Source organism: Mirounga angustirostris, unplaced genomic scaffold (genome assembly GCF_029215605.1).
Source record: "Mirounga angustirostris isolate CCGP_5_RB_7025 unplaced genomic scaffold, mMirAng1.0.hap1 SCAF_1, whole genome shotgun sequence".
NCBI classification, from domain to species: domain Eukaryota; kingdom Metazoa; phylum Chordata; class Mammalia; order Carnivora; family Phocidae; genus Mirounga; species Mirounga angustirostris.
The window spans coordinates 127,191,314-127,216,325 of NW_026991709.1; the positions used below are offsets into that span (position 1 = coordinate 127,191,314).

The 25,012-nt window shown below is 42.0% G+C and overlaps 1 protein-coding gene across 2 annotated transcripts in view; it reads right to left on the reverse strand.

Annotated features, from left to right (window-relative positions):
- Positions 1–2,091: 2,091 nt before the first annotated feature.
- ACP3 (acid phosphatase 3) overlaps positions 2,092–25,012 on the reverse strand; it is a 47,754-nt gene continuing 24,833 nt past the window's right edge. The window contains exons 8-11 of one of the 2 annotated variants that reach the window (XM_045903787.3): positions 23,637–23,719; positions 21,493–21,596; positions 17,658–17,827; positions 2,092–6,154 (exon numbers count right to left, since the gene is read on the reverse strand). In XM_045903787.3, coding sequence (XP_045759743.1) covers positions 6,036–6,154; positions 17,658–17,827; positions 21,493–21,596; positions 23,637–23,719 — 476 coding nt within the window. In that variant the 3' untranslated portion in view covers positions 2,092–6,035. Of the gene's footprint in view, positions 6,155–16,159; positions 17,006–17,657; positions 17,828–21,492; positions 21,597–23,636; positions 23,720–25,012 lie in introns of those variants that run through there. The other variant, XM_064587872.1, reaches the window with a different exon arrangement.

Genomic DNA, 25,012 nt, shown 5'->3' on the forward strand with positions numbered 1-25,012 from the left:
TGTGGTCCTGCCTCTCCCTATAGGTGCTCTGTTCTAGGTCCCTGGCTCCACTGGAACACATCTTGTCAGCTGTCTCCAGGCCTGCAGAGTTTCAATCAGTCCTGAACCAGCTGCAGAACCCCCGGGGTGGAGGGAACCCACCTCCCAAAACTCTTTCTGAGACAGTAACTTTAAGCTGGTGACATCAGTCCCCATTTGGAACAGTTGCCTATGGGGTCCTGTGTTCGTTCACCAGTCATCAAGGCTCCCAGGTTTCTCATATTGGGGGATACCCTGGCAGCCCACCAGGCCCCTTCTTGGTAAGACAGTCCAGACTTCTACAGCGACCTTCAGGGGGAATATGTACGTTTTGTGCAAAATTAACTGGAAGGACGAGGAGGCCATGTGGTTTAAAACCAGACATATACGGAAGGGTAAAATTTGGTGACAGCACTACAAAGGAAGGGCCAAGTACTTGAGGCACTGTGAAGGAAAAATAATATAAGCTAGTAAAAACAGAAAACCCACTTAAAGAAATTATGTATCTGTGAGCTTTATGAAGGCAGGGTCTACAAATAATTTAGTACTGTATTCCTTATATCAAATAACGGCACAATGGTACTTAACCTTTCCTTGAGCTAAGATTCTCTTTGAAAAATATGAGAGAGGGATGCCTGGGTGGCTCAGTCGGTTAAGCATCTGCCTTCGGCTCAGGTCATGATCCCAGCGTCCTGGGATCAAGTCCCACATCAGGCTCCCTGCTCAGCGGGAAGCCTGCTTCTCCCTCTCCCACTCCCCCTGCTTGTGTTCCTGCTCTCGCTGTCTCTGTCAAATAAATAAATAAAATCTTAAAAAAAAAAAAAGATTCTATTTATTTATTTGAGAGAAACCGTGCACAAGCGGGTGGAGGGGCAGAGGGAGAGGGAGAAGCAGGCTTCCTGCTAAGCAGGGAGCCCAACACGGGGATTGATCCCAGGATCCTGAGATCATGACCTGAGCCGAAGGCAGATGCCCAACCAACTGAGCCACCCAGGCGCCCCCCAAGTAGGATTCTTAAGGATTCAAGAATAGATTACATTCATAAAATAAGTGGCCATTATGAAAAAGGAGCAATCAATAAATAGGAACGTATTCTTAGAAATAAAAAAAGAACGGAGTTGCTGAAGACTAAATTAGTGTTCTGGAAAATAAAATTTCCTAGGATGTAGAGAAATATTAAAAAGCTGGAAAACAGGTGAGAGAAGTTGAGCATGGAGGATAAATCCAGGAATTTCAAGTTCAAGAATACAATTTTCTTGAGTCAAAGACAAGTATAAGCCAGATTTAATTAGACAGGAAACAGATACACATGCCTATATACATTCTAGTGAAATTTCAGAATTCCATGGATAAAAAGAATATCTTAAAAAGATTTAGAAAAAAAAAAGAAGAGAAAGAAACAACACCAGATTACTTACTTTGGATGAGAATGATACCAATCAGACTTCTCATCAGCAGTCCTGTATGTTAGAAGACAACAGAATACTACATTCACATTCTGGGGCAAAATGGTTTTCAACCTGAGAATGTATACCTTGCTGACTGATAGGTAAGTGGAAGGGCAAAATACACACATATTTGGACATGTCAGAATCAGAAAGCTTAGTGCTCAAGTATCCTTTAAAAAATTACTTCAAGAGGGGCACCTGGGTGGCTCAGTCGTTAAGCGTTTGCCTTAGGCTCAGGTCATGATCCCAGGGTCCTGGGATCGAGCCCCGCTTCGGGCTCCCTGCTCCGCGGGAAGTCTGCTTCTCCCTCTCCCACTCCCCCTGCTTATGTTCCTGCTCTTGCTGTCTCTCTCTGTCTGTCGAATAAATAAATAAAATCTTTAAAAAAAAAAAAAGAAAAAAAATTACTTCAAGAAAATGAAAAAAAAATAGTACAAGAAAGAGGACACCATGCATTGTAAGAGCAGTGAAAAATGTGAAATTTCAGAAAATCTAGGTATAAGTATAGCTCATAAAATTCATGCTAGTCACTAGAAGAACTAAAACCAGATATTGTTGACAGGATTGCCTCTGATGAATGCAAGTGGGTAGAAAGAACTTTTACCTTGTATTTTATACCTTTCTGTATTAATGATTTTATTTTTGTTTTAAGTACAATCACTTGTAACAAAAAATTTAATAAAAAATTTAAAAGGCACTCCTCCCCCAATCTAACAGTACTTATATTCTAAGTGTGTTGTCAGATTCCTTCTTTAGAAATTTTATAAGAAGATGAACTAGTTCATTTAGTATTGGATGGTTTTGGAACAAGTCTGGGGTGCTGCTGTTAAGACAGGTCTGCAAATAAAACATTTCAGAAAAATCCTTGATCAATTCAGCACACATACAAAAACAGTCAGATGTATACATATAAGAAAGATGACTTTCTTTTCTTCACAATAACCTGAAAGTGAATCTTGCAAGTTAAAAAAAAACTAAAAAAAAAAAAAACCAATCCAAAACTTTCTGCTTCAAAAAGTTTGTCATCTTGTGGTCTAAAGTGTAATTGTCTAATATGGTAGCCACCGGTCACATACGGCTGTTGAAACTTGACATGTATCTAGTTCAAACTGAGATATGCTGCAAGGGTAAAATACACATCAGATTTCAAATACTTTAAAAAAAAACTGAAAAATATCTCATTAATAATTTTTAAAAGACTAATTACATGTTGAAGTGGTTTTTTTTTTTTTTCAGAGCACTGGGTTAAATAAATTTTATTAGAATTAATTTTATGTTTATTTTAAAACCCATATGTGGTCCTTATTTGTGGCTTGCATTGTGTTTCTATTATTCAGCCCTGGTCTAAAGCATCAATATGTGCACACATCCATTACTACTCAAAGGGGGTTTCTATAAAGAGAGTTTTGAAGGAGAAAACTCACATTTTGGCTTTCACTTGCCAAGAAACTCCCCTGGCAATGAAGAAAGGATCAATGCTAGCAATATTAGGACAAGACAGAGTGAGAACAGGAAGTTGGGAGAATAGGGAACATGACTGAATTCAGGGAGAAGAAATGCCATTTCTAATATAAAAAAGTTTGTTGGTTGAATGACTTCCAATAAAATGTTTGCTTCTAAGGCTTGTACTCTTTTAATACCATAAATTATTCTTTTTATAATCATTTTCTCTTAATAATTTCTTTATGCAATGCCATTCTAGCTAGGAATTCTCTACCTACAATTTCCTTAGAACTTTTCTACATGTATATTGATATTTTTTATGTTAGGTCATTTTCCTACATTGATGTGGTAATTACTACATTATTCTAATCCTGTACAAAGGCCTCTATACTGATTCAAATTGCCCAAAGTGGGCAATACATTGCAGAGCAGAAGTTATCTCAATCCTAGTAGTTATCTTTCAAACAATATTTATCCTCGTGTCAACAGAGCTTCTCTGACCCATCTGAAAAGATCACTTTTATCAGTAGAGGGAATTTGCATATTTTTCTGGCAAAAGATGGATGATTAGCTTATTTCCTGAGGAATGTTACAGTGCATTTGTGTTCTCTTCTTTGTCACTGTAGATCATTTCTCACTTGTGATTTTTATTCTGTCATGGACTATGAAAAACAATTACAGTGTTTACCAACAGAGCAGCTCTGTGGAAGGTAAAAGAAACAATTAAGTTGGAAGTGAGAGCTTTCTTTACAATAATCAAGAGATGGTAAAGGAAGAGAAATAGGGGATATTAAAAAAAAATCCAGGGGCACCTGAGTGGCTCAGTCGTTAGGCGTCTGCCTTTTGCTGGCGTCGTGGTCCCAGGGTCCTGGGATGGAGCCCTGCATTGCATCGGGCTCCCTGCTCAGCGGGAAGCCTGCTTCTCCCTCTCCCACTCCCCCTGCTTGTGTTCCCTCTCTCGCTGTGTCTCTGTGTCAAATAAATAAATAAAATCTTAAAAAAAATTCCAGAAACAATAGAAAGTAGGGGTCCTTTTAGCCATTGCCAGTATTAAAAGATGATATCAGGAAAAGGTTGGGAACACTTTTACATTCTATCAACCCTGTATAAGGCTGTTGTTGGGGTCAAACACCTTAATAATCACATTAGGGATGGACAATTTAGCATTTAGGTCAGTGATTAGCAAATAGGTCCTCTATCAATGTTTGTTAAGTAAGTAAGAAAATCCATGACTTATGGTTCTATTTTCTACTTCTATTTTCAAATCTCATGACTTATTAGCGTAAGATGTTATGGTCTCGTTACTAAAATGGCTGGCTACTTTACAGAGAGAGTAAGTTGTCCTTTGTTCTTGCTGCTATACATGTTTTTCCCCTTCTCAGGTTGAGAATGAAGCCAGATCTTGCATTTCTTTGCCTAGGTGCCTTTTGTGTTGCAGGAGGAAGCAGCAGTTGCCAGGCAAGAGAACACAACTTCCTCCTTCGCAGGCTTTTTTTTTTTTTTGCAATAGCCTTGGCTCAGGGAGAATTATATAGAAAGTGATAGAGGTAAGTGCTTTAAGTTTACAGGAGAAAGCTGTGGAATCCAAGGGGAGAGGAAGATTCCTGAGACTAAGAGATGGGGCAGGGTTCTAGGAAGGTTTCTGGTTTATAGGCATCACCCCAGGAAGGGGACTGGACAATGTCAGGATGGTGAAGTCCAAGTGTGTGGCCTTGGAAGCCATGCACAGATGTCCTCTGCCTACCTTCAGGAGACCATGTGGGAATGGACAGTGTGTTTACTGGAGACCAGTGTGGACAGCAGCCTAGACTAGGACCCTTATCCAACTCTTCCCACCAATTATGTTCTGGGACCTTTAGTAATACCTGAGAAGGTGAAGAACCCTACCAATGAATGAGACTGAATTTTCCACCAACTGGATGGTTAAAGGCTCAGCGTGGGATAAGATTGTTTAGAATACATTTCAGGCTAAATGCAATGGTATCATTTATGAAAGTGCTTGCTTGGACAATGACCAGTCCATAGCATGAAATGAACAGGTGTTCACCAAACATGAGAACTAGATGTGACTTCTATGTTCATCTAGTCCAGACTCTTCATTTTTAGATTACGAAACCAAGGTTTAAGACTTAAAATAGCTTGTTCCAAGTTGTTGGTCTGAAGCCAGGGCAGAGCTGAGGCAGGGTGTCATCAACCTTCAGCTCACTTTTCTTTCTAGTTTGTCACTTGAGAAATTCAGATCTATTTGTGGTGATCAAATACATTATATTTCATCATGGCATTGAAGAGTTCTCATCAAAGTAAATCTCTTACTTTTAAGATAAAATAAAGAAATCGGAACTATAAAAGTATCTAGGTCTGATGATGGTAGAGGTAAAAAAGAAGAAACGTGGCTGCCTGGAATTTCTAGTTATTTCCCATTATAGAAGTTGTGGGGAAAATGACCCGAGCTACCATTACAGTAGTTGATATTACAGGTTCTGAGAATGAAATACCTCTCTCTAAGGCAGTTTCAATACAGCTATGTGCATGTATGTGTCTTAGCACATATACGCACATACAGAAATCTGTTAGCTACCAAACACTGGGTAGGAGTTTCTTTTCAGGAGTGTGTACATGTTTGTATTAAATCTACTTAACAGCTAAAGAAATGATTTATTTATACCTTCTAATTGGGTCTTACTTCTTAAGAATCATCCTACATGATACTACTTCTAGTTTAATTGTCCTCATTTTCCAGTCTTCTTTAATCTATGTCTTTGTCACACATTGTAAGCTTTTGCTCTTTGCAGGAAAAAAGCTGATTGGAGTTCGATTTCTTCTTTCTTTCTAGACATCCATGCCAGAGAGTGTAACTATCCTTTGCAGAAGAGCCTCCTTCTAGCCGAGAATGAGAAGCCTGCACTACAATGAAGAGTGTAACCATCAGGAGACCTAACCAGGTAACCTGGGGTTCATTCTTCAGTCCCTATGAGCTCAGACCCTGCTCTAGAGAGGCTCGAAAGGAAGGGTGTGGGGAGGGTGATGTCCACATGGCGAAAGGCTGTCCTTCGAATGAGGCATCACTGAGAGATGCTGTGTCCCAGGAGGATGGTCCGGTGTGTTTGCCCTTAGCCAGCCATCTGTTCAGATGTTCCGATAGGGGTCCCTGTGCCAGCAGGGCCCGTGGCGGAGGAGGGTAAACAGCAGCACCACCAGGACACCAGACACCAGGCAAAAGGCAACGGCAAGGGTGACCCTTACAACTGTGGAAAAATTGGAAGAGCAATAATGTAAAATTAATGGATTAGGAATATATAAAGATTGTAAAATTAATAGGTGAGCAAAATAGGAAGAGCACACATCAGTGCCTTGATTGTAAACTTCAATGGCATTTCTGAAGCAACCTTGAAATCAGCATAGTGTTGTTGTTTTTTTTTAAGATTTTATTTATTTGACAGAGAGAGACACAGCAGGAGAGGGAACACAAGCAGGGGGATTGGGAGAGAGAGAAGCAGGCTTCCTACCGAGCAGGGAGCCCGATGTGGGGCTCGATCCCAGGACCCTGGGAACCATGACCTGAGCTGAAGGCAGACGTTTAATGACTGAGTCACCCAGGTGCCCCGATTTCTTTTTTTTTTTAAGATTTATTTAGGGGTGCTTGAGTAGTTCAGTTGGTTGGGCATCTGCCTTTGGCTTGGGTCATGATCTCAGGGTCCTGCCCTTCCGCTCATGCTTTCTCTCTCTCTTAGATAAATGAATGAAATCTTCACAAAAATAGATTAAATAAATAAAAGATTTATTTATTTATGTGAGAGAGAGAGAGAGAGAGAGAAAGGCCACAAGCAGAGGGAGGAGCAGAGGGAGAGGGACAAGCAGATTTCGCACTGAGCAGACAGCCTGATGCAGGGCTGGATCCCAGGACCCTGAGACCATGACCTGGCCAAAGTCAGATGCTTAACTGATGAGCCACCCAGGCACTCCCCTCTCTGGCCTTTTTTTTTTTGATTAAAGTATTTCTAAGGTCCTTTCCCAGCATTAACTTCATGCATTTTTATACAGTTAAAATGATCAATTGCTCATGGTCTCAGGGTCAAAGGAAATACTATCATTAATTGGGTCTAAAAGAAATGGAATAGCATCTTCTAGCTTCTGAATATGATTTTCAGTAAATATCTTTTAGAGAGGAAACCTTGAGTACCTGTTAACAATGGCAAGCATTTTTGGGATAACTGTGTACTATTGCTAATCTGTACCTTTATTTATACATATCCCTTTCATAGCTGACCAGTCATGGAAAGATATATGGGGTCATTTTTTATGAGATGCTATTCATTCTTTTATCTGGAAAATTACCTTACACACACATACACCTTAGTCCATGATACTGTATACATCACAAATATAAATTTGTACCATCTCTAAATGTATGTCTGATCTTCACTAAAAATAAAGGATTGCTTGTTGGCTTAGACAGTAGGAGAGCAAACATCTCTCTGATCCTGGCAGCTCTGTCTACAGAAGCCCTAGTGCTCCATGGAACACAGTTGAAAATCACTTATTTAACCTAACCTTATCATTGCAGAGATGAGAAAAAAAAAAAATAGAGGGATTAGATAATTTGGCTAAGGATAAGCAAATAATTGTATTTGGATTGGAATATGTGGGCTTATCAGTCTCATGATTTAAAAAACCATCTGTTCACTAATGACTTCCAAATTTAAATCTTCCCCAAACTCAAGACTCATATATCCAACTGTGTACTTGACATATTCCCTTGGACATCTAATAGGCATTTCAATCTCAACAAGTCCAAAAACTAAACTCCTGATTCCCTTGTGTCCTCCCCTACCCCAAACTCTGTTCTTCCTGCAGCCTTCCCCATTTCAGTTGATGGAAACTTCCTTCTTCTAGCGTCTCAGCCCCAAAGTCTTGGAAACTTCCTTGACTCCTCTCTTTCTCTCACATTCTGTAATCAATCTGTCAGGAAATCCTGTTGGTTCTACCAAAAACTATATCTAGAAACCAGGGATTTCTCCTCTTCTCTGCCACCGCCCTGTTTTGAACCATAATCAACTTTTGCCAGAATTATTACAACATCCTCCTGACTTGTTCCCTAGTTTCTATCCTTTCTCCCCTACAATCTATTTTCAACACAGCAGCCAAATGACTTCAAGTCAAATCACGACACTCCTCTACTTAAAACAAAGTCTGCAATGAATGCTCATCTCACTCAGAATGAAAGCCAAAGTCCTAATGATAACAGTTTATGAGACTCTATATCATCTGGCCTGATTAACCTCTTGGAGTTCCTCTCCTACCACTCTCCTTTCACTTACTCTTTTGTCCACATGGGCCTTCTTGTTGTTCCTTAGACATGCCAGAAAACCCCCATTTACTGCCTTTGCAGTAGTTGCTACCATCGCCTAGATGCTCTGCTCATGAATCTCTGCTTAGGTAACTCCATCACCTTCTTTGCTCAAATCTCATCTTCTTCTATTTTTTAGATTTATTTATTTGAGAGAGAGAGGGAGGGAGAGAGAGCGAGTGAGCAGGGGGAAGGGCAGAAGGAAAGAATCTGAAGCAGACTCCCTGCTGAAACTGGAGCTCGATGTGGGGCTCAATCCTACAAACCCGAGATCAGGACCTGAGCTGAAATCAAAAGTCAGATGCCTAACCAACTGAGCCACCCAGGCACTCCTCAAATTTCATCTTCTCAGTGAGGGCTTTCTATTTAAAGGTGCAACCAATATGCCCCTTCCCCACACCCACCCTCAGCTTGGCACTTGGGATTCTCACCTTCCAAAGTATTTGTTTATTATGTTTATTATTTATTACCCATCCCTCTCTCCCTCTAATAGAACATAAGCTTCATGAAGGCAGAAATCTTTGTCTTTTTTGTTCATGAATATATCCCAGGCACTTAGAATAGTACCTGGCACATAGCAGGTGCTCAATAAATATTTGTGGAAAGAATTAATGATCTAGAACTCACAGGTTCTCAATTCGTAGTTCAGTGCTTTTCTCATGATGTCAGGATGCCTCTTAGCATCATGAGAAGGTGAATATTAATAAAATTAGATCCTGGTGCCATTACCACTGTGAATGGAGTTAATATAAAGGTGGAGGGAACTGAATAGACTTGAGGAAGGAAGGAAAGGAATAAATGGAAATGAGGGAAGAAGGCAGAGACTAATGAATCTTTAAAATTAATGTTCATGGGTGACTTTCTGTATTTGGAAATTTATTTTCAATTTTTTTGGCTATGTTGTCATAGTAGTCCCATGGAATATGCTTTCTCAATCTTTTTTCCTCCTTCATTCTTTCCCAGACATGCAGTGGGCACACACCATATGCTAGGCCACCTATTGGCCTAACCCAGTATTGGGTTCTGGGGTTCCATGATCCCTGCTTTTGGGATCATCAATATCTAGTGGGAGAACCAGATAGACAATTATGAGATCATGTGATAAATAGTAAAATAAAAGTGTAAAAGACTTGCCATTGGAGTAGAGAAAAAGCTGAGATTAATACAAAGCTTTCTATTTAGAAGAGAAAGAGGTTGGAAAGGCTTCTCAGAAAATGCTAAGATTTGAGCTGGACTTTGAAGTAAATAAGACTTTGCCATGAGACAGAATGAGTTGCACAAGAGTGCCAATGAGCAGCTGCACGTGGCTGGAGTATAGTTCCTGGTGAGTTGAGACCAGAGAGGTAGGTTGGGGCCTAGGTCTTTGAAGGTCTGGTTTGTCATGGGGCACGTGGAAATCATCAACAAGTATGACACATGGAAGTGACATGGCCCAATTTGTGTTTAAAACAAGAAAACAGGGCACCTGGGTGGCTCAGTTGGTTAAGCGACTGCCTTCGGCTCAGGTCATGATCCTGAAGTCCCTGGATCGAGTCCCGCATCGGGCTCCCTGCTCGGCAGGGAGTCTGCTTCTGCCTCTGACCCTCCTCCCTCTCATGTGCTCTCTCTCTGTCTCAAATAAATAAATAAAATCTTAAAAAAAAAAAATAAAACAAGAAAACAACTGCAGAGAAAGATAGGATGGTGGAGACACTCTAGGCCTGCTGCCTATAGAAATGTCTTTGACAAGATACTGAGGGCTCAGTGCTGGACGTGTGGTCCTGACGATGTGGATGAGGGAATTCTAGCATACTCCTGAAGTAGAACCGACGGGCTCTGTCATGGATAAATGTACTGGTCAAAGAGAAGTGGAATCACTACCACTCATGGGTTCTAGTTTGGGTGAAGAAGATGATTAGGCTATGAACTGAGATTGGAAACACATTAAAAAGGGTCAGTTTGGAGTGGAGGAGGTAACATAAAATTTCATTTCAAATGTAGGCTTATTATCCTCGTAGAAAGGGTCAATAGGCCGCTGGAAAAAACAGGTCTTCTGTATGGAGACATGGAAATAAGGATTGTAGGTGTAGAAGATGAAGGCCTGGGTAATAGTGGCCCATGGGGAGGGTGGAGTGAGGGCACCAAGGACCTGATCATTTAGGGGGCTGGAGGAAGGTATGAGTCTGAGGACATAGAAAACACTCAGGAGAGATTCTCTCTCTCTCTCTCTCCTTAATTTTTTAAATTATACACTACCTTGTACTGTGAAGGATTTTGTGAGTTTGACAGAGTAATGTTCTAGAATCTGAGAAAAAGAGGGAGTGATCCGTCGTATCTTACTGCAAAGAGACAGTGCTGGAAATGACTGAAAGCCCTCTCACCACATGGGAGCACGAGAAGGCTGCTGAAGGCAGTGTGAATCAGCACTACTTTTCTGAAAACTATTTTGGCAATAAGTATTAAAAGCCTTTTCCTCTTGCTGTTACTCCCCAAGTCCTGTCTACACTTCCTCTTTCCCCTTTGAATAAGTCTGCCCTCACTCTCATCCTTGGATGACTGCAATAGCCTCCCAGCCATGCTCCCTGCCTGCAGTCCCACTGCTCTCCAGTCCACGCTCCCCACTGAAGGCAGAGGTCTTTCTAAAACAAGAAGCCTGTCCCGTCATAGGTCCTCTGCCTAAAACCTTTCTTTCTTTTTTTTTTTAAAGATTTTATTTACTTGAGATAGAGTGAGGGAGAGGAAGCAGGGAGAGGGGCAGGAGAGGGAGAAGCAGACTCCCCGCTGAGCAGGAAGCCTGACTTGGGGGCTCCATTCCAGGACGCTGGGATCATGACCTTAACCGACTGAGTCACCCAGGTGCTCCTATCCGCCTAAAACCTTTTAATGGCCAGAGCTACTCAACTTGACATGAGACACTTAATGCCCACCTCCTCAGCATCTTTGCGCTCTAACCAGACATACTCCTTCTAATTCCTAAAATGCCCCATGCTGTCTCTAGCCTTTGGGCTTCTACACATTTTCTTTTGTTTGTAACATTTTCATCTTTCCTCACCTCCACTCATCCAGTTAATTCTTTCTCTCCTTCAGGCTTTGGTTTAAACATCACCCCCTTTGAAATGTCTTCTCTGACCTTTTAGACTTAAGTGAATTGCCTTTCCCATATGTCCTTTATTATAGTATTCACCATACTTAAAACCATTAGGGCTTGTTTAATTCTTTATCCCCCTGTCCTCCTTGCCTGCCTCCCTCCCCCACCTCGCCAAGGGGTCTAGGTCACATGGGGACAATTTTCTTGTCTTGTTGCTGTTTCCTCAGCAGACTTAGTGCTTCCTCCATAGGCACCTATTAGGTACATAATAGGTACTCAAAAAATAGCTACATATTCTTTGATCCACTAATTTAATTTTTGGGAATTTTGTCCCAGGGGGATGGATAGTCAACAAGCCAGTGTAGGATGGAGAAGGAAGATGATACAGTAGAACTATGGTGTTAACGAGTGTGAGGCTTGAATCCTGAGGCTCTGTTATTTTCTGAGGCTCAGTTTTCTTCTCTGTAAAATGGGGATATGTGATATTGGTAGGAAAATGAAGACAAGTTGCTGAATTAGGCACCAGTGACTTTCAAAAGGGATGTTTCCAAAGAGAGATGGAGGGAAGAACGTCATTGTTTCGAAAAGTTCAGGAGTGAGAGGTGAGGAAATACAGAATGTAAATGATTAGTTCAAGAAAATTGGGATTGAAGAGAGTGAGAGCAGGTGCTTGGAGCTGTTCTTTGATGAGAGATTTGGGCATGTTCCTAGTAGAAGGAAGCCAGTGCAGAGGAAGTAAAATGAAGCTAAGATTCATCGAGGTCCCAGGAGATGAGGGGTGGGATCATATGCATGAGGAAAGGAGTTAGGTAACTCAAGGAGGAACATGTTTTCCTGAGGGGCAGCAGAAAAGGCAGGTTTGGGCTACTAAGATATTTTGAGGTAGTGACAGGAGAACCTAAAAGACTTTTCAATGGACTATCTTGCTCTTCTCAGGATATCTCATAAGAATTAAAGAAGCCAAGATGGAATTAAAAGTTTGGGGAAAATAACAAGGCTTTCCTGTAGAATATAGGAAAAGAGTCCCGTAAGGGTGAATACGTTTGCCAAGCAGTGTTGAAAGATCCAGCTGGGGTTGGAAAAGAAATTTCAATATTCCTAATTTGCAGTGGTAACAATAGGCTTCTGCTTCACTCAGCCGGTCAGAATGCAGAAACTGTGTGGTTGGTTTAATCTAGGTTGGATATTGCTGTGGTGGGCAGGGTACGGGATGGACCACTATTGTGATATCAGAATTGCCTAGATGAGGACAGGGAGTGAGGAGTGAGTTGGTGTATACCAAAGCAAGTTCCCAATGTCATTAATGAATGATGACACATGTCCTGGGAAACTGATGATGGTGGCAACAAGAATGAGAAACAGGTGCTCTGATTGGCCTTCTCTCTGAGGGAGGGGAAGTGCTGGAAGGGGTATCATGGAACAGGGGCTCTAAATAGCAATGGGGGAACAAGAGAATGCCAAGGTAACTATGTGGAAAACAACCATATAACACAGACAAATTGGCATATACATATGTATATGTAGTCAGTGACTGGGTCTTTATAGTACAGTCACATTTGAGGCTCATTAATAGCTTTTCTCCCCGATTTATTGAACAATTAGGTTCTAGGCTTCTGGTATCTGGGTCCAGCCATGAAGAGGTCAGGCTAAGTATGAAGGGCTGAACATTTATTTATTTTTAAAGGTTACTTTATTTATTTTTAGAGAGAGAGACAGAGTGGTGGGTGAAGCAGATGGAGAGGGAGAGAGAGAATCTTAAACAGATGCCCTGCTGAGCAGGGAGCCCAGCTTGGGGTTGGATCTCACAATCCTTAGATCATGACCGGAGCCGAAATCAAGGGTGGGACGCTTAACCAACTGAGCCACCCAGACAACCCAGGGCTGAACATTTATTCAATTAGTAAATTTTGACTGAAGGTACCAGATTCTAGGCATTGTCTGAAGAGTCAAGGAGGAAAAAGGTCTGGATCTTGCCTTGGGCATGTGCATATTTACTGCAGAGTCTCAGCTTTACAAATTTTATAAGGGGAAACTAGAGCTTCCCACCACTAATTCTCCTTCCCACTAAATATGTGATGTTGGAGATTGAGAGAGGGTTTGGGAGATGGCTAGCAAAGAAAGTCTGACAGTATCAGTAAAATTTTGGAATTAAGGGAGTATTTTCTAAAATTTTTAAAAGATTTTATTTAGTTGTTTGAGAGAGAGAGAGAAGCAGGAGAAGTGGCAGAGGGAGAGGGAGAAGCAGACTCCACACTGAGCAGGGAGCCCAATGCGGGGCTTGATCCCAGCACCCTGGAATCATGACCTGACCTGAAGGCAAATGCTTAACAATAGAGCCACCCAAGAAAGTCCCAAGGACGTATTTTCTAAAGAAAGAATTTTATCATTTTCAAGTAACATAGTATGGAACTTAGACTTATGAATTTCCCAGGAAAGATTCTGCTTAATTTAGTTGATAGAAGAATGAAATTGATTGGGTCTACTAGAACTGGTGAATAACACTGCTTACAGGTATGGGTAGGATTTCATGGGTGGCGGGGTTGCCAGGCATTCTGCATGTCCAAGATTTGTCCTGTATTTAATGGTCTGTCCTGCTTTCTGTATTGGCTCTCTCAGGACACCCGAAATGTTCTGTAACCATCTTTCCCCCCCACAACATATAAAAATCCAGCAGTTAAAGCTATTATTCAAATGTATCTGAGCACCCTATACTTTTATTTGCTAAATTTTGTGGCCCTACTAAGGAATCATTCAATGCCTATAACCTTGTGTACTTTGGCCTGCTTAATGGTGTCTCTGTCAAGGCAAATAGGACTTCTTGTTCCAGGAATTTCCCAACACTGATCATAGTCTGTCTTTCTGAAATTTTTACCCAACACTGATCACAGTCTTTCTGAAATTTTTACCTGCTGCCCCAAGCATCACTCTTTGAGACCACGGAACAAATCTAATCCTTTTTCCTTAAAGGAGTTCAGTTATTGAATTCACTTTGTTGGAGACCACCTCATGTTATAGACTCTTTTTTTTTTTTTTAAAGATTTTATTTATTTATTTGAGAGAGAGAGAGAGCACAAGTAGGCACAGTGGCAGGCAGATGGAGAGGGAGAAACAGGCTCTCCGCTGAGCAGGGAGCCGGATGTGGGGCTCGATCCTAAGACCCCAGGATCATGACCTGAGCCGAAGGCAGCCGCTTAACGGACTGAGCCACCCAGGTGCCCCTCATGTTATAGACTCTTAATATGCTCCCTATGAGCTAAAACCAGTGGTGTGCTAGTAAACTGGATCAAAAACAAAAAATAAAACTTTGACTTGTGGCATATGCTGATTTCTGTGGTGAAAATGCTCCTGCTCTGACACCATGACCAATTTCACACTGTTGAAGTCAAGTCTTTGGATTCAGAGTTGGGAAGGGATGTGCACATTCCACTCCTGAGGTTGGTAAGCTCTGGCTCCAGCACAATCCCTAAGTTTTCTTTTTATTGACATATTTTGTAATTAGTTTCACTCTTTTTGAATACTGAGTTGTTGATACTGGTATCCTTTTTTTTTTGAAGGTTTTATTTATTTATTTGAGAGAGAGTGCGCACGAGAGAAAGCACGAGTGGGGTGAGGGGTAGAGGGAGAAGCAGGCTCCCCGCTGAGCAAGGAGCCCAATGTGGGGCTCGATCCCAGGACCCTGGGCTCATGACCTGAGCTGAAGGCAGATGCTTAACCCACTGAACCACCCAGGTGCCCTGATACTGGTGTCTTGAAAAGAATTTTATAAACACTCTACACATAGGTTTGATAAGAGGAGGTGATGGATTGGCTATGGAGAATAAAGGAGAGGATGAGATTCAAAGTAACTCCCGGGTTACTGGGGATTACTACTAATCAAGATAGAGACAAGACAGTAGGTTCAGGGAGGAAGGGTAAGTAATTTATACATTCTTCGAGCAAATATTTATTGAGCACTAATCCATGTCAGGCACAGGTATTTCTGAGGACAGATATAAGAGAGAACACAACAGATAAACATCCTTGCTTTTGTGGAGATGATATTTTATCTTATTAGAATTGGCCCCTTGAGGGAAACCTGTGGGAATCTCCTTGGACCCAGAATCTTCTTCTTCTTCTTCTTTTTTTTTTTTTTAAAGATTTTATTTATTCATTTGAGACACAGAGATACAGAGAGACAGAGCATGAGCAGGGAGAGAGGCAGAGGGAGAAGGAGAAGCAGGCTCCCTGCTGAGCCAGGAGCCCGATGTGGGGCTCGATCCCAGGAATCATGACCTGAGCTGAAGGCAGATGCTTAACCATCTGAGCCACCCAGGCGCCCCGACCCAGAATCTTCTGCTGAGTAACTCCCCTATCCTTTCCAGGTTCAAGCCACTAAGACATTTGATAAATGGCTTTCTAATACCTTGTACCACACCATTAGAAACCGCCATCCAAACTGATTTCAGATGGTGCAGCTCTTACCTCTTACAGGTAGCCTTTTGTGCCATTCCTTACTGACTCCCTCCCTCTGAATCCAGTTAACTCTTGTCTCCTAGCAACTCTTGTAGTCATAAGATATAAGCCTTGTTATTCTGTGTAATCTGTATCTTTTTGCTTCCCCGCTACATTGCACATTTTCCAAGGGTGTTTTCTTGCAAGTTCCCCATTAGTAGATGAAGTAGAGCCATCCATCAGCTTAGCCTTTTTCTGAAGCAGTAAAGTCCAAACTAAATACATTTTCAATGTAAAATATTCATCTAAGCCAGTCAAAATCATTTTTACTTTACATTAATATTTTCCCTCTGGTTACATTAAAATAAAATCCCCAAACAAAACTAGAACCCCTCAAATCTGTCCTTCCGGGATTTTATTCTAATTAAACACACACACATTTTTCACAGTTCATTATAAAAGTAATGTTTTCGAACTCCCTACTAGTGACTTTATTCACTCTTTTACATTTGGCTTACTGCTGGAGGAAAGGTACATGCACGGGGGAGGAAGGGTAATTAGATGGTAGCGCTGGGGCAAATATTTACTTGGGAAAAAAATAATACAAATAAATATATGAATCACTGTCTAATGTCAGTCATCCCATAACCCACTAGGCAAGGGAATGGCTTTGCTCTGGACTCTGGCATCCGGTAGAAACCATCTCTAGAAACCATTTCATCTTTATCTGTAACAGTAACGTGGCACGGTGTTCTCTAGACGTGTTGCATCTGCCACCTGGCAAATCTACAGGACTCTAAAGAGTGTCCTTTGCACACGATTTCTTCTCGTACGGTGAGTAGTTTCCGCAGGACCTGTGAGCTTGCTTAGGTTTTCTGAAGGTCTCAGGATCAAAGCCTTACACATCCCTTTTGTCCCCAGAAAAGCTATCACACAGCCATACCTTCGACATTCCAGTGAGTTTTGATCGTGGAGGCATTTAGAACATTCTTACATTTCTAATTCTGTTCCAGTCTGATATGTGTCATTGTACTTTCTCTCTTAAATCCACTCCAGAGTCAACATCTCTTACCATCTTCAAGAGAAACCACTGACGTAGGGCTCTCATCTCTGATGTGTTGTGCACCTAAATAAAATTACTTATTCGCTAGGATGTTTGTGCCCCAAGAGCTGCCGTATATATTATAGACAGTAAAGTTTTCTGGCAAGTTTGCTTTTGGTTTCTTCAAAAGTAACATGGATTTTCCAGGGCTAAAGGACACAAAGAGGTATTTACTTTTCAGATTTCCTACCCAATACGTTTTAACATAAGTAGAAAAAGATAGTACCAGTTTCCCAGTGTAGATGATTTCTCTGGATCGCTCCACTGTATCCATTTCTCTGCCTCTCCTTGTGAGAAGGCTGGAACTAATAGATAAGCTGGTCCTTTGCCCATCTGCCTAGGATTAACTTCGTCCCTTCCTTGCTCTCACTCTAGATTGTGGATTTTGTTTGAAATCTGTTTCAATTCCGACACTTAAAGAACAACCTCATTTAATCCTGCTCAAGTGATAGCTGGGAGTTCTTAAAAAAAAAAACAAACAAACCCAAAACATTCTATGTGGCCAATCATATAGCTCATGGCAGCCCCATGAAATTTGATCTAAACTTTATCTCTGATTCTCTTTTGACACGTCTTTTTCTATTAACACTGAAAAAACCAAGTCAAAGTTTAGGCCAAGTGGGGACAGGACCTGGTGGAGAGGTAGGAGTTGACTGAAATTGGGGGTCCCTGAAACAGACAATTATCACCCCAAGCCCATTTCCTTCAAAGCTGGGGGTGATGGCCGAGTTATATTCTCAAAGCCACCATCTGCCTGGAGAAAGGGTATTCTGCCTTTCTAATCCATAACATCCCCAGTACCTTCGTCATTGCTGGTGGGCATACACTCCGTGGACCAGTCTTGGGGGATCACAGGGGCAACCAGCTCAGCAAACTCCGTCAGAGAACAGCTGGGAGTGCAGCCTGGCAATGTGAGGGGGTATGGTTCATGCTGGGTCTCATTCCGGTAGTACATCTCTACGAAGTACTCCCTGGTGGAGGAAGGTAGAAGACGGAGCTGTTAGTTCTGTGTTGTTGAACTGCCATTGAATTATTTTCCACCTGGCCTATGTCAGCTGTAGTTAGAAGTTAAGAAGTTAGGGGCATCTGGGTGGCTCAGTCGGTTAAGCATTTGCCTTCAACTCAGGTCATGATCCCAGGGTTCTGGGATCAAGCCCCACATTGGGCTCCCTGCTCAGCAGGGAGCCTGCCTCTCCCTCTGCTCCTCCCCCCTCCCCATGCACGCACTCTCTCTCTCAAATAAATAAAATCTTAAAAAAAAGAAGTTAAGAAGACACAAGTTAAGAGGAGAAGAATTTACAGGAGTAGATATTAGCTAACTTAAGTGTGGGAGTGGGGAGATTGGGGCAGGTTGGCCAGATCCAGAGGGTGGAAATGGGAGGGCTGGTTTGTTAGATAACCAGGGGCAAAAGAGGTGGGGACCAGGATACTTAATTGGAGAGGGAGCTGAGAGGCGATGGTTGGGGGAATTGGGGTGATCTGATGAGCCTCTGAGTAAGAAGTGGGGGGCAGGTAGGGTATTGGGTTTTCCTTCTCTTATTCTCTCCCCTTCATGATTCTCATTTGCTTCATTTTCTCTTTTCCTCTCAGGATTTCTTTTAGGTTTTCCTCTGAATGAAAGTATCTCTGCTTTCCTTATCCAGGCAATAAACCTGGAACTGAGCAATATTTAACACATGTGCTTAAATATACATCCAGATTTGTCAAAATTACACCTCAGAAAGAGAGTGTGGGTGTATACCTAAGTCCTTATACTCCCTCATTATTTGATACTTTATTTGAAAAAACAAGGTGTATGCCAACCTTATAAAACTAGTATGAGGGCCTTATGGACTTATTTGCCAAAGAGGCAGGAGAGAAACGGTAGTAGGATTTAGTGATCATTCTTGGGGTAGTAACCTCACAACTGCAAACAAGTCTTCTAAAATGTCACTTTCAGGGGCGCCTGGGTGGTGCAGTTGTTTAGGCATCCAACTCTTGGTTTCGGCTCAGGTCATGATCTCGTGGTCATGGGACTGGAGCCCCCATTCGGGCTCGGCGCTAGATGCGAAGTCTGCTTGAGATTCTCTCCCTCTCTCTCTGCCCCTCTTGCTTGTGCTCTGTCTCTAAAATGAATAAATAAATCTTTAAAAAAAACTTCACTTTTGGGGTGCCTGGTGGCTCAGTGATTAAGCATGTGCCTTCGGCTTGGGTCATGATCCCAGGGTCCTGGGATTGAGCCCCGCTTCGGACTCCCTGCTCAGCGGGAAGCCTGCTTCTCCCTCTCCCTCTCCTCCTGCTTGTGTTCCCTCTCTCGCTGTCTCCCTCTCTCTCAAATAAATAAAATCTTAAAAAAAATAAAAAAAAAAAAACTTTGCTTTTAAAAGCCACATACACAGTAGTAACCACAAATATTCATTTAGAGATGTGTTTTTAAAAACTTCCAACTATTATGTGAATGACTACTTATACCCTGGGATGACTTTCCCAGTAATAGCATCTTTTATCTCAAGATGATACGGCAAAGATGACTAATAGTCTATCAAAATTCATGATTCTCTTTACATATAATAGAGTTATGGCTGAAAAGTGACATTTCCCAGATTCCCTTGCATGTAGGTGGGACCAAGTGACTACACACATTTCTTGGAGATATTGTGGGTTTTGTTTCAGACCACCACAATAAAGCAAATATCAGAATAAAGTGAATCAAATGAATTATTTGGTTTTCCAGTGCATATAAAAGTTATGTTTATCCTATATAGTAGTCTATTAAGTGTACAATAGTGTTATTTCTGTAATTAAGAATACTTTGTTGCTAAAAAAAATGCTAACCATCATCTGAGCTTTCAGCAAGTGGTAATCTTTTTGCTGGGAGGGTCTTGCCTCAGTGTTGATGGCTGCTCACTGACCAGGGTGGTGGTTGCTGAAGGCTGGGGCGGCTGGGGCAATTTCTTAAAATAAGGCAACAGTGAAGTTTGCCATATTGACTGACTCTTACTTCCACAAATGATTTCTCTGTAGTATGTGATGCTGTTTGATAGCATTTTACCTATAGTAGAACTTCTTTCAAAATTAGAGTCAATCCCCTCAAACCCTGCTGCTGCTTTAACAATTAAGTTTATGTGATATTATCAGTCCTTTGTTGTCATTTCAACAATGTTCCCAGCGTCTTCACCAGGAGTAGTTTCCATCTCAAGAGACCATTTTCTTTGCTCATCCATAAGAAGCAACTCCTCATCCATTAGTTTTATCATGAGATTGCAGCAAGTCAGTCCCATCTTCAGGTTCCACTTCTAGTTCTAGTTCTCTCACTATTTCTACCACATCTGCACTGAAGTCTTAAATCCCTCTAAGTCATCCACAAGGGCTTTGGAATCAACTTCTTCCAAACTTCTGTTAATGTTGATATTTTGACTTCTTCCCCTGAATCATGAATGTTCTTATGGATTTAAAATTGTGAATCCTTTCAATATACTTTGCCCAAATCCATCAGAGAGGAATCACTAGGGGCACTTGGGTGGCTCAGTCAGTTAAGCGTCTGCCTTCGGCTCCGGTCATGATCCCAGGGTCCTAGGATTGAGTCCTGCATCGGGCTCCCTGCTCAGTGGGGAGCCTGCTTCTCCCTCTCCCTCTGCCCCTCCTCTGGCTCATGTTCTCTCTCTCTCTCAAAAAAATCAATTAAATCTTTAAAAAAAGAGGAATCACTAGTGTATCTATGGCAGTTAAAGCCTTACTATAGACCTTAAAGAGATGGAACCTTGGTCCCCAAATTACACCATGGGTGAGTCACCTCCTAATGGCCAGGGACATCTCTCTCTCTCTCTTTTTTTTTTTTAGGGGGGGAGGGGCAGAGGAAAAGGAAAAGAGAGAATCTAAAGCAGGCTCCATGGCCAGTGCTGAGCCTGATGTCGGGTTTTATCTCACAACCCTGAGATCATGACTTAAACCAAAATCAAGAGTTGGACGCTTAACCAACTGAGCCATCAGGCGCCACAAGTGAGGGACATCCCTATTGGAGTATTAGATGAATGAGAAAGAAATGTCCATTGGGATAAGCCTCTGAGAACCTGAGGTTCATTTGTACAGCAGCCAAAATTACCCTTATTAGTTAATATATCTGGAAAACAGTTTTAGGGGACTCAAATTGGCCCTAATGGTGAAGACACAAATTAAGATGCATACAAAGAGTTTGGATAAATTGTTTCATGAAATTTGAAAGTGGAAAAGTAGCAATATTTTTAACTTAGGGAATTACTTTACATAGTATATGATTTTATTTATTTATTTTTTATTATGTTCAGTTTATGATTTTAAATTTATGTACCTAACTGAAAATTAAATATTTTTTAAAAATTTAAGCTAATAATAATAATAAAACCTGGGGGCCAGTGGTATTAATTGTGAAAAGCACTTCTTAGAGGGGCGCCTGGGTGGCTCAGTCGTTAAGCGTCTGCCTTCGGCTCAGGTCATGATCCCAATGTCCTAGGATCGAGCCCCGCATCGGGCTCTTTGCTCAGCAGGGAGTCTGCTTCTCCCTCTCCCACTCCCCCTGCTTGTGTTCCCTCTCTCGCTGTATCTCTCTCTGTCAAATAAATGAAACCTTAAAAAAAAAAAAAGAAAAGAAAAGAAAGAAAAGCACCTCTTAGATACTTACCCATTCTCAAGATACAATTCCATTATGTGGCAGGAAGCATAGGGAGGAAGGAGTCCATTGTAAACATCCAGTGCCATCTGTAGGCCACTCACGGTAGTGTCATGCTGTGGGGATTTGAAATAAATCATTTTTGATCTTTACCTCTGGTTCAGATGTACATTCCAAGGGTAGTATTAAGCACTTGTAGAGAACTATGGTTTCTGATTCACTTAAATTTGCCATACCCCCATGTTAGAAGGGAAGAACTAATTTTGGTGGAGCATCTGTTGTGTGCGAGGCAGTACGCTTTTTTTTTTACCTATCATTATTCCCATTAAAAAGATGAACAAACCCAGATAAATTAAGTAACTTGCTTAATGTCATATAACCCTAAAATGGAGGAAAGTAAATTTGAGTCTAGTGTTCGGGTTTTGAACCATGCTTTTTCCCAGTGGAACATCTCTGTTTTAGCTTGTTTCATTGATTTTCATTATATTTTAAAATATTTTGGAACATATTAATGCTAGATTATATTTCTTCTGCAGATTAGAATAATGTGTGATTTTAAAGTTGGGGAAAAGGGGTGCCTGGGTGGCTCAGCCGGTTAAGCATCTGCCTTTGGCTCAGGTCATGATCCCAGGGTCCTGGGATCGAGCCCTGTGTCGAGTCTGCTTCTCCCTCTTCCTCTACCTCTCCCTGATTGTGTTGTCTCTCTTTCTCAAAGAAATGAATTAAAAAATCTTAAAAAAGTAAAGTTGGGGAAGAACATATAAGATTATAAATGATAGAGAGGTTAAAATGTGAGGAGATAGAGCGCATAGCTGAAAAATAATTGTTAATTGTTTATTCCAGAGTGGCTGGAAGGCATAGGGCTGGTTTTCAGTCCCAGTTTGGCCACTAATTAATTACATAATCTTTGAAAGTCCTCAGCTTCTATATCTACAAAATGGGCATAACATCTGGTTGCCTAAACTATATGGCAGTATACACATATTAAAAAGGGCTCAGAACTGATTTATTGGAGAAAGAACTAGACTTACAGATTTATAACTTGCCAGAAATCATACAAGTTAGAACGGGAAACCAGATGAGAAACTAAAGAAACTGGCAGAACGGACTGGTTTCCAGAAGCCCCTCTCCAGGAAGGACCACACTCTGTTCCGTCCATGAGCTCTTTGTCTTATACCATTCAGAACCTCTGCTGATAAACAAACTTCCCTGTATCTGGAGTCACCCCATCCATCTTCCTGCAGAATGAAAACATGGCTTTCTCCAGCCAAACCACATCCGAGAAATCCTCTGTCCTAGAGAAGTGGGTGGGAAACCGAGTTCCCATACTGTGTGTCCGGGTTCCCTGCTCATTGCAGACTCCACGGACAGCCATTTCAGTGCTCAATGCACCCCTTGAATCTCCGTGCCCCCCAATCTCCCTGGCCCCCCTGAACTGTGCCTCTTTCCCTGGCTTCTGCTCCCAAGGCTGAAGTCTTCTCCGAGACCTCCCTTTTTCTTTCTGCACCCAGTTTGGCTCTAACTTCACATTGCGGCTCTTTTTCCCCTTCTCTCTTCTAGTCCCTTTGCCTCCTGGAGATTTCTATTTGGAAGTTCCCTAGCATTTCAAACCCGTTGTCTAAATCGTTACATTCCCCTGGCCCAAGAGCACCTCAGTTAATGGCTCCACTCTCTTCCCAGTCCTGGAGGCTTGAAACATGGCCTTCGTCTGTGGTTTTACCTCCACATCGTTTCTCCCTGCCTGCATCCCATTCATCACCGCATCCCGTTCATGCTCTGCTTTTAGTTTGGAACAGAAGTGATGCTTCCCTTCTCTGTGTCACCAAAGCACTTGCTTGCGCTGCATTTCTATACTGCTCTGCATGGTGCTTATGACTTCTCGTCAGTCCTTAGATTGTAAGCTCCTCAAGGGCCAGAATTATGTATCTAATTTTAAAATTAAAATTTAAAATAAAAACAAAACAAAATATAATTTAAAAATGCCAACCACATAGGTGGTCATCTATACACATATTTAGGAGAGCTGAAGAATCAATATCTAAAATGTCTACCATCTACTGGGCAATAGGGAAATGATGATGAAGAAAATGAGGCTCCTGCCTTAAAGAGATTACTGTCTGACTGAATGGATGTTGAGCGGAGGTGAAAACACTTACTGCAAAATACATGACAAGTTTTCTGCGGTTTGATGGCTGAGTTGCACTCTTCATGTGATTGAGGATCTCACTGACCAGGACACCTTAGAAAAGACAGATCAACAAAGGAGCTGAACCAAACATGGGCTTAAACTTTTTGTTAATTCCTACTTCGTGATTCTCCCTGCCATGATTCTTAAAACTTAAGAAAGGGAAAGAAATTACTTTGGTCTTGCTTTATGTTATTTTACTGAATCCCGACTTCTATCCCCCATTTACAGTGGGAAAGCTGAGGCCCGGCGACATACAGTGACTCATATACAGACTGGGCAAGGAGAGTTGGATTGACACACGAGGACCTTACTATCCCCAGGTTTTGTCAAAGCTTGAGATAGGAGGTTGAGGAACTTGGAAGGAATTACAAATGGCATTTTTCAGACAGTTGCTAGCTAGTGCTCTTCTCCAGGGCCGCCCTGAAATGACAGCCTGGCATCTATTCTGTCTTCATCCCTCTTGCTTCTACTCTCTGGGAGTCAAACCATTGGGAGGCCATGGGAGAAAGCAGCTCTCTGGATGTCTGTAGAGGTCATGGAATATTTTCTGTGGACTATTTCTCCAGGTTACCCTGGGGATCACTATTAAGGGGAAGCCAGCATCTTCCATCTGAGGGCTCCATAGAGGAGAGCTCTTGCCCTTCATGTTGTTGTTCCTGAGGTGGTGAAGGGCAGGCACACAACTCAGAGTCTCCATCCTCTTGGCAGACACTGAAGGCTGAGTGGTATCTTGGGGTGGCAGGTGCTGGCTTGAGGACATGGTGCCCCAGGGATTTCCACAACCATCACCTGAAGACTCCTTATATTTCTGGTGGGTTTTTTTTTTTTAAGGTTTATTAATTTATTTGAGAGAGAGAGAGCACAGGGGGAGGGGCAGAGGGAGAGTCTGAAACAGACTCCATGCTGAATGTGGAGCGGGATGTGGGGCTCGATCCCACGACCTGGAGATCACCACCTGAGCCGAAACCAAGAGTCAGAAGCTCAACCAACTGCGCCACCCAGGCACCCCGGTGGTTTCTTTACTACATGTGTACTCTCCTGGCTTCAGAATGACCAGTTTGTTTTTGTAAAGAGCAGGGCATTGATGTTAACAGACTGTCATTCCCGACTCTGTGGTCCACTCAGCAAACACACTGAGCAGCTACCATGGGTCAGATGCTATGCTAGGTGAATCAGACTCCTGCCCTCAAAAAGCTCCTAAAATAGTACAAAGAGACTGTTTTTTCATCTGTCTACCAAGAGGCACCATAAAGGGTTAATTAAGAAGGGAGGCGGTCTGCTCTCTCTGCAGATGCTGGGACTCCCTTGACTAAGAATAGAAGAACCTGGAAGCCACATCTCCAA